The sequence below is a fragment of the Scylla paramamosain genome, chromosome 5 (genome assembly GCF_035594125.1).
Source record: "Scylla paramamosain isolate STU-SP2022 chromosome 5, ASM3559412v1, whole genome shotgun sequence".
Lineage (NCBI taxonomy): Eukaryota > Metazoa > Arthropoda > Malacostraca > Decapoda > Portunidae > Scylla > Scylla paramamosain.
In genome coordinates this window covers 11,422,697-11,437,521 of record NC_087155.1, presented here as the reverse complement: position 1 = coordinate 11,437,521, position 14,825 = coordinate 11,422,697, and the positions used below count along the sequence as shown (strand labels likewise).

The 14,825-nt window shown below is 37.6% G+C and overlaps 1 protein-coding gene across 1 annotated transcript in view; it reads right to left on the bottom strand.

The window, feature by feature from the left end:
- LOC135100524 (apoptosis-inducing factor 1, mitochondrial-like) overlaps window positions 1–11,785 on the bottom strand; it is a 30,662-nt gene extending 18,877 nt beyond the window's left edge. The window contains exons 1-3 of the mRNA XM_064003496.1: window positions 11,626–11,785; window positions 9,238–9,401; window positions 7,034–7,595 (exon numbers count right to left, since the gene is read on the bottom strand). Coding sequence (XP_063859566.1) covers window positions 7,034–7,595; window positions 9,238–9,401; window positions 11,626–11,710 — 811 coding nt within the window. The 5' untranslated portion in view covers window positions 11,711–11,785. The remainder of the gene's footprint in view (window positions 1–7,033; window positions 7,596–9,237; window positions 9,402–11,625) is intronic.
- Between the last annotated feature and the right edge of the window lie 3,040 nt (window positions 11,786–14,825).

Below are 14,825 nucleotides of genomic sequence, written 5' to 3'. Positions count from 1 at the left end.
AATGTAAAGCAAGAAATAGTGGTCTTACAAACCAATGAAAATTAAGGCTAGCAATCCTTTCCTCCTTTGTCATAATGTATGTGCTTATTATAAGAAACCAGAAATGGTCTACATCATCCTTTCAGGGGGTAAAAGAGACAAGGCGGATATGAAAAAAAAATGTAAAGAAATTGATGTAATAAATCCCAACAGTACTCCTAATCAATTATTTTAGACACCCTATTTGTTCATTCAACCCTTTAAGAATTAAAGTTAAGGTACATTCTAATTACTAACTTTTCAGTCTATCTACACCCAGGTTTCCTTTCTGTTTTAAAGATTGCTTACTTTCAACCTGTTCCTAAAAAGAGTAACCACAGCAACTCAATAGTATTATGCTAATCCCACCAATCCATATTTAATTCTTTCTTTTTCATTTTTATATAGCACACCAAACCTGTCTCATATAATTTTAGTTACACAAGCCATCCACTTCATTAACCATTAACACTTGTAGGAAAATCACATACCATCCCTACACTCCTAACACACATGGCATGTTTAGGTACTTCTTATATCTGAGGACAAGTATCCTCCTCTTCAAATTTTCAGTGTCCTCTTTGTCAGCAGGAGGCATCACTATCCTAAATTTCCTTCATTCAGTTATTCCCCATAACAATATTTTCTGCCCATTTACTCTCTCAGCACATTTTTAAAGAGATAATACCAGTCTTACTATTCTTTTAACAATATTTTTTTTCATTTTGCAGCTCCCCATCATCAAAAATGGACTTGAGCAGAAGCAACAGTTCAGAATTTGTCAAGGTCAAACATCTCATCTAATAAATTACCGTAATGCTCTCTTCAGGCATTCCTAATATTAATGTCATCCAGCATCCCTCTTTTGTTCACTTCTAAAGCACTGCTTACAAATAATATTCCTGTAACTACTGAATATTGAATATGCATAATTTTAAGAGAGAATGCTAGCAATAATTTCATAACATATACAAAGGGTACAGAAGGTGATGATACTTGAAAGGACCAAAGTGATGGGGTCCATTTCAATAGTGCATATTAAATAAGAGTTGCATCTTCTCCAAAAAGCTGAATCAGACTTGCTAGAGAAAAATAAATAATAATAATAATAATAATAATAGAAAAAAAAAATATAAATATATATATATATATATATATATATATATATATATATATATATATATATATATATATATATATATATATATATATATATATATATATGTGTGTGTGTGTGTGTGTGTGTGTGTGTGTATGTGTGTGTACGGTAAAATCAAGGTCATGAAGTATCTGTACAAGGCTGGGCTGACTTCTTCGCCCAGTGTGCTAACATTTGCTTGCAACCTGACATACTCTTCATGTACCCTTCCCCACTCTCTTCATACTCCCTCCTGTCTTCTCTGTACAACTCTCCTTTCCTTTCTCCCCCAGTAGTCAGCATAAAGCCATTAGTTCATTAACTCTTGGGAAGTTGAATGAAAAAGTATTGTCCCCATGCTGTCCTCCCACCAATATCCCACCTTATATCCATCTATCAGCATGTAATGGGAGATAAGTTTCATGCTTAGAGTGTATGGTCAACTGAGAATCCCCTGACACAGTTATGTAAGTGTTTCAAGACAGGCTATTCATGACCTTAAGAAGGTAGCAACAATATAAAGATGTTGATAGTTATGCTGCTCATCAGTAAATCATGCCTAGATATTATTACTGCTGTCTGGAGAAGTATTTATTTCCTAAAAATCCTTTCTTCTTCATCAGCTTTGCATTTGGGCAGATACTGCCTAAAAGATAATAACTGTCTTCCTTAATACTTATCACAGGCTATTTAGGTAACAGTCTCCCAAGCTTAAACAGCATTCTTTCCCTCAGGAATGACCCATTATTAAGGGTAGCTAACCAGAATGAGTTTACTCTTATCTCCTCTTCAGCTTTCACTCTGGCATGACAATGTTTAGACCTTAAATTAACCAGAATGCTCATCCATACACACAGCACCACAAATTAACAAGACTACAGTGTGGTGGGATTGCCACATCTTTATATTCCATAATTCCTGATACAGTACATGACTCAATTCCCAAAGAAAACTCACTTCTTTTAATAATTCCTATTCATGCCTCACATCTATAATATGGGTTACTTATAAAAATAATTACTAGTAGTCTGCCAGTACCATGATAAGCCTGAATGAAATGTAAAATGAGTTATACATTAAGCATGATTGAGTACAAGAAATATGTTCAAGGAAAGGATAATTATACATTCATGTACTCGGGTGAGACTAGTGGGTGGAGAGGTTGCTGTAGTGATGGATTATATGACTGTCAAGAAATATAATAAAATGATTGCTGAATATGAGATGTTGAGAGAAAGAAGTGGAGGCATATCCGACCACTGTCTATTGAAGAGAAAGTTGTGGAAGCTGAGAGCATGGCAAGTTCATTGTGACAGCAAAGTTTTGAAACTGAATGAGTTGGGCAAAAGATATGGAGAGGTGGAGTACCAGAGGTTTGAAGGTGCATAGGATGCAGTGAAAGAGTAAGGTTACAGCCATGTGGAAGAAATGAGGTTAAAAGTGTTGTGGTCAAATGTGCAGGACAAGCTTGTAGTATGAATAGAGTGGGTGGTGGAGTCAAGGGGAAGTAGATGATGGAGTGAAGGGGGAAGTATGGCTGATAAGGGGCACATACACATGGAGCATGGAAGGAGAAGTCATACAAAAAATTTATGAAGAAATACATAAGTGCATTCTAAAATTTTTGGGGGAGAGAGAGAGAGAGAGAGAGAGAGAGAGAGAGAGAGAGAGAGAGAGAGAGAGAGAGAGAGAGAGAGAGAGAGAGAGAGAGAGAGAGAGAGAGAGAGAGAGAGAGAGAGAGTCAAAAACATTCCAGATCAGGGATTCCACACAAAGTACAATTACAAAAGGGAGTCAGCCAATTTTATTCAGCTACAAAGGCATTTTGATACTCCTCTCTTAAATTTAAGTCACAGGAAGGTGGAAAAAACACAACAAAGCAATGTTTTAGCATTTATAAGTAAAGAGATGGAGTGAAAATACTGTTTAATTCTCACAAAATTAAGCTAGGCAGAAAAGAAATGAAATCAGATACAAAAGCTAGTGCAGTAAGGCTATGGTAGAAAAGGGAGGAATATAGTTTTTCAATTCAGAATAGCAGTAATCATGAAAACAGAAGTCCTATCTTTACATATGTAATATCCCATGTATTATTTTTAAATTTTTTTCTCCACCCATTCTGGACATCAATAACATTTACTCCCTGCTTCAGTATTCTCATTAATTACATCTGTGCACATACATATTATATAACTGATGTGCATAAAAAGATGTCGTAGAATAAACCTTGAGGATTCGAGTCACATCCATGTCTGATTTTTACGTAAGTAACCAATGAAACTTTGCTACTTATACATGAGTAGCACACAAGCACAAGAGAAGCAACACTGAGTTTTTTTCTTTTTTTTTCTAGTGAGTAGATCCTTTTTGTTGCATCAAGTATGTAGCTTAGTTAGATATCCCCTTAGGCAACTGGAAATCGTCAAAATGCTCAGGAAAATCTGTATTGCTAAGGGTACTTCATCTGAATGTTCACCGTGCTTTCTCAGTTTAGAAGCAGGAATTTGGGATAAAACTGGGAGGTATTTTTTTTTTTTTTTAGCGAGTAGATTCTTTTTGTTGCATCAAATATGTAGTTTAGTTAGATATCCCCTTAGGCCACTGGAAACAAGTCAAAATGCCCAAGAAAATCTATATTGCTAAGGGTACTTTATCTGAATGTTCACTTTACTTTCTCAGTTAGGAAGCAGGAATTTGGGATAAAACTAACACAACCAACTTGGAATGTTTGATGTAATAATGAAAATTAGAAGAAAATAACAGATATATATATATATATATATATATATATATATATATATATATATATATATATATATATATATATATATATATATATATATACACACAAAATACTCCCATCAAAAGTTACTGGAGGGGGGAAAAATTCAAGAGGCAGAGCAAGCCTGACAACCATATTTTCTCCCATCTATCTATTTCTTGCTCCAAAGCTACACCACAGAGGTTCCTGATGTTACTTACGCTCTTCTGCCTGTGCATTACTTGTGCATATGAACCATAAATTATGTTTGAATTACACTGCATTAAATGAAAACTATATTTTGCTGCTAGTGATATCAAAGGAGAGAGAGAGAGAGAGAGAGAGAGAGAGAGAGAGAGAGAGAGAGAGAGAGAGAGAGAGAGAGAGAGAGAGAGAGAGAGAGAGAGAGAGAAAAGTTGCATAGCTTAATCTATCAAGTCATCAATAATACTCTTGTATCCTGCTTTCTTAATAATGGCCTTCTACTGGTCAAATCCCTAAGAGAATAATGAAACAAGTAACATAATTGCACATTTATTGTGCAGGAAATATTTACAATATATGCCTCACACTTACCGCTTAAAAAATATTTTGTATCAGATATACCTGAATACCTGTATCATTTTATAAGGATATAAAAAAATATTTGAGCATCAAATGCTCAAAGGAGTGGACTAGCTCTGAAATTTTCAATTCTAGAACACATGTCAAGGTCTATCAATATTTGTAAACAGATACATCACTGATTTACCAGCTATGATAGCTCACCACCACCTTCAGTTTGAGCAAAGCTACAAGAGGTAGATAGAAATCCCCATGGACGGCAAACTAGTTTACAGGGTGAGACTATAGCCTACGCTGTATTGCATGCACTCATTTTCATTGTTTAAAGAGCATACCGTTGTGGTTATCACTTAATTTTGTGAAAGTTTTGGCTTATTTCTCACATTAAATCTTAGCTTGTTTTCAAAGAGACATGCAGGTGTCTGCTAGCTGACATCAAACCAGAACACCAGCACATACTGAGATCAAGATTTATATCTAGAAACTTTTCAGAGTGAGAATGCCAGAAAGTGAGATGACCAAAAGAGTATAACGAGTATGATACAAGCACTGCATGTAATAAGCTAATTTCCACTAAAATGGAAGGATAGAGTTGGAATGAGAAAAGGGAATAAGAGGACAACAAGAGGATTAAAGCATGCAAGAAGGAAATGCATGGACAGGAATAAATGAAGACTTCTATCACAACCATTCCCTACAGAAAATTCTTAGGAACAGGAATTTGATTTGGACAGATTTTCAATGACAAACTCACCCACACGTTGATTTTCCTCTGCATGATGATTTATATACTTAATTTCTTGAGCAATCTTTTTGGTTCAAAGTCACAGGTGAGGTAGCAGCAGTGAACAGTGGCAGGGCTGGACGTGATGTAATGTAAGGGTATTTCTAAGTTTAATCTTATGCCACTCCATAACCTAACCATCTTTTAGACATTAATTTCTACTATCTAATTTTCAATGGATACCATTTTACTTAGAATCAATTACTATGGTTAACTTGAAGACTTCTTAAAAACTTATCTCTGGTGAGGAAATTAATGGACAGACACACAGCCCTTCTATGGCTGGTGCTGTGCAAGATTCAAGTTGTGGAGGCAGTGGGGCTTAGCAAGGAAATGGGAATCTGGCAATGACACAAATGAGGTCCTTGATGAAAACCCATACTAAGATATTAGTGGCACTTTGTGGGTCATCACCAACACTTCTAGAATGGCAATTGTTAAGGTATTGTCACAACTGGAGAGATAAAACAGCTGGTGATGCAATGGCGTTGTTGGTTATATTCCTCCAGGCCATGTTTAAGGCATTTAATATTTGTACTGGACATAAGGGAACTGTAAATCAGGAAGGCAAAGGACTCCATTCAAAACTGGGAAAATTCATTAACTGAATGTTCAGGGATTTAAATTCACATCACAGAAGATATTTATGTGCGGGGAGTGATTCCAGGACCTGAATGAATATCAGAACACTGTGCAATATGATAATTGTACTCAGCACAGTTAAGCAATGCTGACATGGGTTTTAATAAGGTTGGAGTTTGTAAACAATTATGATGATCTATTTATAACTGCCTTTGTAGACTGCTGTAGTATATGTATGCATCTATATCTGTTCCTTCGAACTTGCTCAAGGAAATAACTACAAGTCTCTCATTGTCTTCTCATACTTTTCTCCCATATACTCCAGCATTTTATTCTCCGATTTTACTTCCTCAGCATGTGTTCTGCCATTCCTTCATGGCCAAATCAGCACAATATGCAGACCTTCAACCACTCCACATTTAATTCTTTAATCTTTACGTACCAATGCTTTTAACTACACTTTCATTATATTCACCATCCATGCCTCGTAACCACAGGCATTTCTCAAGCTGTTTAGTACCTTGACCTTGAACAATAATGTATTTAATTTTATCATACAATATAATCTGAGTCCTACAGAAAAAAAAAAAAAAAGAAAAATGATGAAGTTAGAGCAATGTTGTATTTTGCTTATGTTCTCAGAGGGAATATCAGCCTGTGGATATGATATTAATATTTCTTTACTTTTCTTCTAGCAATCCATGATGCTTTGGAGGCATTGCAGATTTATGATAAATGGATCAGTGTAATTTATTCTAAAGAATTATTGAAGAATTAAAGGGCTGGCTTGCCCATCAAAATAGTTTATCAAACTAGACTTTGGAACCAAAGAAGCCAGTAAATTAGTGATGTATCTGTACCTTGACTGTGGCACCATTGGCATTTTTCAGTCACATTCATATCAACCTTGTGTTTCAATAAATAACAATAAAACCTGAATATGAAATATCAGCAATCTATACTCTCTGCCTACCAGTAATGTCAAGAGATATTGCCAGTAAGAGGCCATTAACCTGGTAACACATTTCATTTTAAAATACAGCTGCACTATCAGATCTACTCTATACTCGTTTCTACTATGGCAGTTTGCACTTCCTTCAAAAGGAAAGATCCTGGAAGCCCTAAAAATTTTAATGAGGTAATTTTTTGAGCAAATTAGTCATGAGACAGACAGATAACTAACTACCTTCAGTAGAAGCTGCTGGTGCTGCCTCTGCGACCGGAGTCTCCTCAACTGCTGCAGGGGCTTCCTCTACTGGAGCAGGAGGAGCTTCTTCTATTGGAGCAGGAGGAGCTTCTTCTACTGGAGCAGGAGCTTCTTCTACTGGAACAGCAGGAGCTTCTTCCACTGGAGCAGCAGGTGGCTCCTCCACTGGAACAGCAGGAGCTTCTTCCACTGGGGCAGCAGGTGCTTCCTCCACTGGAGGAGCAGGAGGAGCTTCCTCTACTGGAGGAGCAGGAGGAGCTTCCTCTACTGGAGGAGCAGGAGGAGCTTCCTCTACTGGAGCAGGAGCTTCCTCTACAGCAGCAGGAGCTTCCTCAACAGGAGCAGGAGCTTCCTCTACAGCAGCAGGAGCTTCCTCTACTGGAGCAGGAGCCTCTTCCTCGACAGCCTCTGCAGAGGCTTCTGCTACTGGACTTTCCTCTTCTTCTTCTTCCTCCACTGCTCCAGCAGCTGCAGGGTCTGGCTTAGGAAACTGTGCCTTCCCTGGATTCAGTCCAAAATCTACCATTCCACTTGATTTAAGCTGGAAAAAAAATAAACAAATACTTAGTGGCTGAATAGTATCCTTTTCAAATAAATCATATCCTCATTGCCTTCATAATACAACAAAAGCAGCAGCACAAACAATCCTTTAAAATATAAAAATCTGTATTCATTCCAGTTCATTATTCTTTCTGATTACACAGAGCATTCCTATCACCTTTAGAGAGATGCACCTTAGGAGTCTAAATTCTTTTAGCAAATCACTACAAAGTAATATTTTGCTTTCCAGTGAACTGCACTTTACTACCAGCAGCTATTACAATCATACTATCATATCTCCTAAAATACAAATGCAACCAGAAAATGTGCAATATTAGATCTCAAACTGCCTGCAAATCATCAAATTTTCAATATTCAAGGAAGAAAATAAACCAATTCCCAAAGCTATAAAATCTATAAATTTTCTATATTCTAGGAAGGGAACCCCCTGAAAGGGCATTAGCTGGAATAAGATGTCACATCTTGTCTCTCTGTAGGATTAATAATAATGGGAGTGAATTATCAGTCACAGTGCTATGTCCCTTTAGTCAAGTTTTACAATATGCAGATACAGCAGAGACAACATTCTTCCAATCTGGCTATGGAGTGCATGGCCAGAATGCTTCTCCTGATAATACTCAAAAATACATACCCTACTAAAATTACTTCCGGATTGCTTTGACTGTTCTCTTAGTGAAGTGGCTTGTGCATGCTTTTGTCATACTTTTGTCCAACATGAGTATAAGCCAATCATATGTGGCTAGTCAACTTTCAAGTTCAAACTTTATAAACCAAAAGTTCCCATTACTGGATACACTTTGCCTTGCATCTATAAAGATATTCTGGGTAAGGCTCACTGGAAAATTCCCTTCACAGCACTGTCAAATCTAGCTCTAATGGGTTAAGGGCACTTGTCAGCCTATCCACCAGTGCCCAATCCTCACCCTAGCTTTGGCAGTGAGAGTAGTTGCTCTTCAAGGTGGAATTATAAATCCTCTTGTACATAGTGTAAGAAAAAAATCCCTGACCAAGTCACACCTGAATAACTTCATAAATGAAGCAGACTATAATATCCACAAAACTGGCACTTTTAACCTAATACAGTGTTTCTTTGTACAACAGATTGGGTGGTAGTTGCTGGTTTATAAATAAACAAAATTAAAGAAGTTCAGCTCCAATTATACTTAGCTAACATCTCTCCATGCTATAATAGTCTCAACAGATTAATGCTCATAGTGACTGTCAGAACATTTATATTAAAAAAGATTTGGGAAATCAAAACAGAAGCAGTAACAACATGCAGCAAAAACAGCAACAGCAGCAGCATATGACTTGGTTATCACTACCTATGGTCTGCATCATATAAGCCACTAGTAATGTTTATCAACTGATGTATAGAAAAGGCAAGCCATGAGAACATTTCACATGCTGAAAAATTAAGCATCTCACTCAGGATTCGTTGAAGTTCAGACATATATTATTGACAATATAAGTTCATGAATAAATAAATCTATTTACCCATAAACCTAGTGTAATGTAATTAAAGTCATCTCTTGCCTTACTGAAATTTTATATATCTACAGCAAAACATGATTAGTATATATCTATAAAGTGATCAAAAGTGAAACTTCACCAATACTTACAACAAAGAGGGTAAAAGCACTGAATCCAATGCCAGCAGCCAGTTGTAGATTGTACTTTCTTTGTATACGTTCATGCCTCTGAGACCATGATCCTTGCGGTTTTGGAAGTTCATTCATGGATGGGGGTTTGTAAGGTAGATCAGCATACCCTCTGCTTGAATTGACTGCAAATTATAAGGAACACTCATCTTAGAGTAGTATTATTCAACTACCTATATCACTTTTGTAATTAGCCTGAGAGCAGAGCCCCTAACTCCTTAATAGTTAGCCCAAAAATAAACCTCCATCTCCTCAATAACTAGTTTCACACCAGAGGACCTTAGTGGTTACCTACCTTTCGGAAAATTCAACAATCATGTATTCACACTACTCAACAAAATTTTTGTAACTTTACTTCAGAGAAACTTTGGAAAAAAGAAATACATAACATGACTTAACAATGTTAGACTAGTTACAATAGTATTACACATAAATCTGCTACACAAGTGAAAATAAATTGGCAAGAAAATAATCTGCAGGAAGCAACATCATATTTGATAAGTCTATGAAGAAACTTCAATTCTTTTTATATATTTGATAAGTCTATGAAGAAACTTCAATTCTTTTAACTTAAAATCTTCACTTTCCCTGCAAACTTGGAAATGTGTCATTCAACCGGATTTTAGAAACAAAATATCAATTAAATACTCTTAAACCCTCACACGTGCTCAGCATGTTTGGCAATACTTATATATGATTAAGTTTTAAAAATTAAGAGATTCAATGGCTGTACACTCAATGATTAGTTAAGTTATATAAAATTAGGTTTGGAAGCTGCCATAAGGATACTGAAGTTGGGGATCAGGACTTTGCTTCAGAGAGATGCAATTCTAGTACATTGTATTACCTCAAATTTTGAGGAGTAGAAACCAATCCTCCTTATGTCACACAGCTTGAGGATAGCGATAAGGAGCCACAGTAACAAGATCCAGCCTCATGCATTAATGAATGGATCCCCCAGTCAAATGAGCCTCATATCTTTGTCAGGCTTTTCCCATGATCCCTTGTGAGGCTGGGTAGATTAGATGCATGATGACATGCCTCCAACAACCTTTATCCATTGCCTCAGGCTCATCAATGCCCACTGCTGCCAGACCTTCAATGCCCTGCTTCCATGTCATCCTTGGCCTCCCTGTTGGATGGCAATTTTGCATTTCCACTCCAATCACACTCCCCAAAATCTCACCAATCTTTCTTTTCACCCTGTGCCTAAACTATTTCAATCTCTTCACTCTCAGCACTATACTCACCTCCCTCAATCCACATCTTGTCACTTCTTCACTAGATACAATCTCTCCATGTGATTCTAGCCAATAAAACTATTTCTTACCTTGATAGTGGCTACTGTGAGACTATAAATATGACATCTGATACAAGGATTTGAAACGCAACAGATGATTAGGCAAATTGAATGGTTAGCTGAAGCAATGACATAGCTGGATCAGTCACATCATGTATAGGCAGATCAAGCTCCAACCTGACCAACAAATCCCTCACATAAACAATAGGTTATAATGTTTACACTGAATGCTGAAAAGTTCAAGGTGGTTCCATGAAGCAGAGACAAGATGGAAATTTGGTCATATTGTTCAAAATCATCATCACTGAAATTACTGGTCTAACAAGTGATGCAGGAATTCAAAATACTCTCAATAAGTTGATGTATGGCAGGAAAACAGCCATACCTAGGTGCTGTGTTGTGCAAAACTGTAGTACTAGCCTATTTTCAATGTTATCAATATCCACATTACAATTTATCAAATTTGTGCTGTTTGATTGGACAAGAAGGGAAATTTTCTGATACAAGGATAATCCCTACATTGGACTGTATTTCTTACTTTTTTGTTGTCTTTGGGCACCTAAAGTCTTTTCGTTATTGCTAGGTTTGTCCTGTTTTCCCCCACGGCACAATCCTGCATTCACTCTGGGCGCCCCATTTTTCCGGTTAGTCAACAGGACACAAACAAAATTAACGAAACTGTTTTGTAGATTTACTATTACTCATTTAAGGTCAAAAACGTTTGAAATTGAGGCATCACATCAAGCGGTCAGTGCCACTGCTAGGTCACAGGGCATGTGGACCTCACGACCCCGCCAAGACCCACGAAGAATACCTTGTATTTACTGGATGAAGGTATTACAAGGACATAAATTTCCTGGATAAGTTTGACCCTCGCCTTCCTACGCACTACATACGAGACTGAGTGACTGTTACCGGAGCACTGCCTGTGGAGGAGAGAGTTGGGCAGCTCTCGCCGGCACAGGTGGAGGGGGGCAGGGCACACTTGGCGCCAGCCGGCCACACACGTTCTGTTCTTAACATGACTCAAGCTTAACTCTGAGGCTTACCTGTTTTTTCCCCATGCTTTGTAACACAGTTCACAGTCCTGGAAGAATTAGGCACTCGCCTGACGAGCCCCCGGCACCGGTACATGCTGCTGCTGCTGCTGCTGCCCCACTCTAACCTTACGGTGAACCAGACGGCGCTAGAAAGAGAAGTTCCAATACTGGCTGAGCACAGCTGTAGATCTTTATTTGCAACGGCTCATTTTCTTTTAGTTGTATTTTCTTATTTCCGTCGTTTTTCATAATGATTATTACCTTTTGTTTTCACTTTAGTTTTGATTTTTTTTTTACTTCTTTCCCTCCACACCAGCAAAAGTATTAGTTTGCTGTAACACTTTCAGTGACACAGTACCACAGGTCTGGTGCTATACTCTAGTAGTGCATTTGTTTATTGTTTACAGTCTTACAAACAAGATAAAGAGGTTGGATTTATTCGTAAAAATGTATAGATTAGAGATATATACTCACATATAACAATCAATCATTTATATAGATTTCACAGACTATTGTTTACTACAAAATTCAACTTAGTTTGTATCCACATACCTGTATAAAATTCAATATTATTTTTAATGATCAAAACTACATATTCTAATGGCACAAAACAGCTAATATAGCGTTTGTGGACACAAAATTAATATATTTATAAAGTTTTAGAAGACTATGAATTCCACCAGCGCTAGACAGAGACCTGTTATGTAATATCTTATATTTATCTCCATACCTAAGGTCCGTGAATGTGTACCTAATTATTCCTACCATTCTTTCAAGGCCTCTTACATAATTTTTTTTCTTATGAATTGGACGTATATTTAGAAGCCCCTTTGCGGTAGGGGGCATAAGCAGTAATTACTGAAAAAAAATAAAAGCAGTTTAGCTACAAGCAATCAGTGGTTTTCATGCCAACCATGCTTCCTTCTGAAAACATTTTAAGGATAGCCCACTTCATTATAGACAGTAGGATTTGCATTCTCTCTCTCTCTCTCTCTCTCTCTCTCTCTCTCTCTCTCTCTCTCTCTCTCTCTCTCTCTCTCTCTCTCTCTCTCTCTCTCTCTCTTACATAACCTGCAAAGGATCTGGCATACCGGCACAACTTGGGCGTGGAGCCTAGCATCTGCATGAATCTTATGAAGGGTTTCTTTTTCTGCTCATAAATCCCAAAGTTACAAGGAAACAGCCAGCCATGCAGAAGATGATGAAGTGGTACATGTTTTAGATTTTCTTTATTGAATTATAGTAATAAATAAATAAAGTAAATAAGTAAAAACAAAAAAATTCAAAGGCAAGAGTGGTAGTTTGAAATTTTTTTTTTATGTAAGGACACTGGCCAAGGGCAACAAAAATCAATAAAAAAAAAAAATGCCCACTGAAATGCCAGTCCCGTAAAAGGGTCAAGGCAGTGGTCAAAAATTGGTGGATAAGTGTCTTGAAACCTCCCTCTTGAAGGAATTCAAGTCATAGGAAGGTGGAAATACAGAAGCAGGCAAGGAGTTCCAGAGTTTACCAGAGAAAGGGGTGAATGACTGAGAATACTGGTTAACTCTTGCGTTAGAGAGGTGGACAGAATAGGGGTGAGAGAAAGAAGAAAGTTTTGTGCAGCGAGGCCGCGGAAGGAGGGGAGGCATGCAGTTAGCAAGATCAGAAGAGCAGTTAGCATGAAAATAGCGGTGGAAGACAGCTAGATATGCAACATTGCGGCGGTGAGAGAGAGGCTGAAGACAGTCAGTTAGAGGAGAGGAGTTGATGAGACGAAAAGCTTTTCATTCCACCCTGTCTAGAAGAGCAGTATGAGTGGAACCCCCCCAGACATGTGAAGTATACTCCATACATGGACGGATAAGGCCCTTGTACAGAGTTAGCAGCTGGTGGGGGGGGGGGTGAGAAAAACTGGCGGAGACGTCTCAGAACACCTAACTTCATAGAAGCTGTTTTAGCTAGAGATGAGATGTGAAGTTTCCAGTTCAGATTATAAGTAAAGGACAGACCGAGGATGTTCAGTGTAGAAGAGGGGGACAGTTGAGTGTCATTGAAGAAGAGGGGATAGTTGTCTGGAAGGTTGTGTTGAGTTGATAGATGGAGGAATTGAGTTTTTGAGGCATTGAACAATACCAAGTTTGCTCTGCCCCAATCAGAAATTTTAGAAAGATCAGAAGTCAGGCGTTCTGTGGTTTCCCTGCGTGATATGTTTACCTCCTGAAGGGTTGGACGTCTATGAAAAGACGTGGAAAAGTGCAGGGTGGTATCATCAGCGTAGGAGTGGATAGGACAAGAAGTTTGGATATCAGAGACGTCACTTCTTTTTGGGATAGAATGAATGCAAGCAAATCATACCCAAAAATGAGTTTTGTAGTCTGATATTTAGAGACCAGAGAGTAAGCACAGAATACCTGAGGCCCATATGAAGAATTCAACAGGATCATAAGCCTTGTGAGGAATATGAATGGGTTTTAAATTAATGTCGACAAAACCGAAGCAATCATGCGAATCTCAGCCTCCTCATCTTGCAGTTCCATATTAGCGGAAAGGTAATCAAAACTGTTCCTCACCTTTAAGTATTCTAATTGACTGAAGCATTTACATTTATATTTATTAGAGAGGCGTAGATTATTAAGAGGGGATCTGATAGCGGTCTTTAAATAGCATAGGATATATATAACAAAGGTAACATAAGCAAAATAAGGATAGGAAAAGAAAATGGAATCAAACTTCATAAAGTCAGATTAAAAATAGAAATAAATAAAAATGGGAAGGAATTGGTTCTCAGAGTGACAGATGAATGGAATAGACTCAGTAATCGTATTGTTAGTGCTGAGTCATGAAGGCGCTTTTAAAGAAAGTCAATTTACGTATGATGAGAGGTGGAAACATTTTTTTTTTTTTTTCATGCAGGGTGTGCCACGTGTAAACATGACGGCTTCTTGAAGGTTCCCTTACTTCTTATGTTCTAATGTACTGTAATTAAATTGTTCCATAATGCAGAGGTACAAGTATGAATATAGCACATTTCATCTGATTTGTGTGTGTGTGTGTGTGTGTGTGTGTTTATGTAGAAGGGGCACCGGCCAAGGGCAACAAAACTGCAATAAAAGAAAATAAAAAGGCCCAATGAGGTACCGGTCCTCGAACAAAGTCGAAAGCGGTAGTAAAAAATTACAGGATAAGCGTGTTGACAGTGTGTGTGTGTGTGTGTGTGTGTGTGTGTG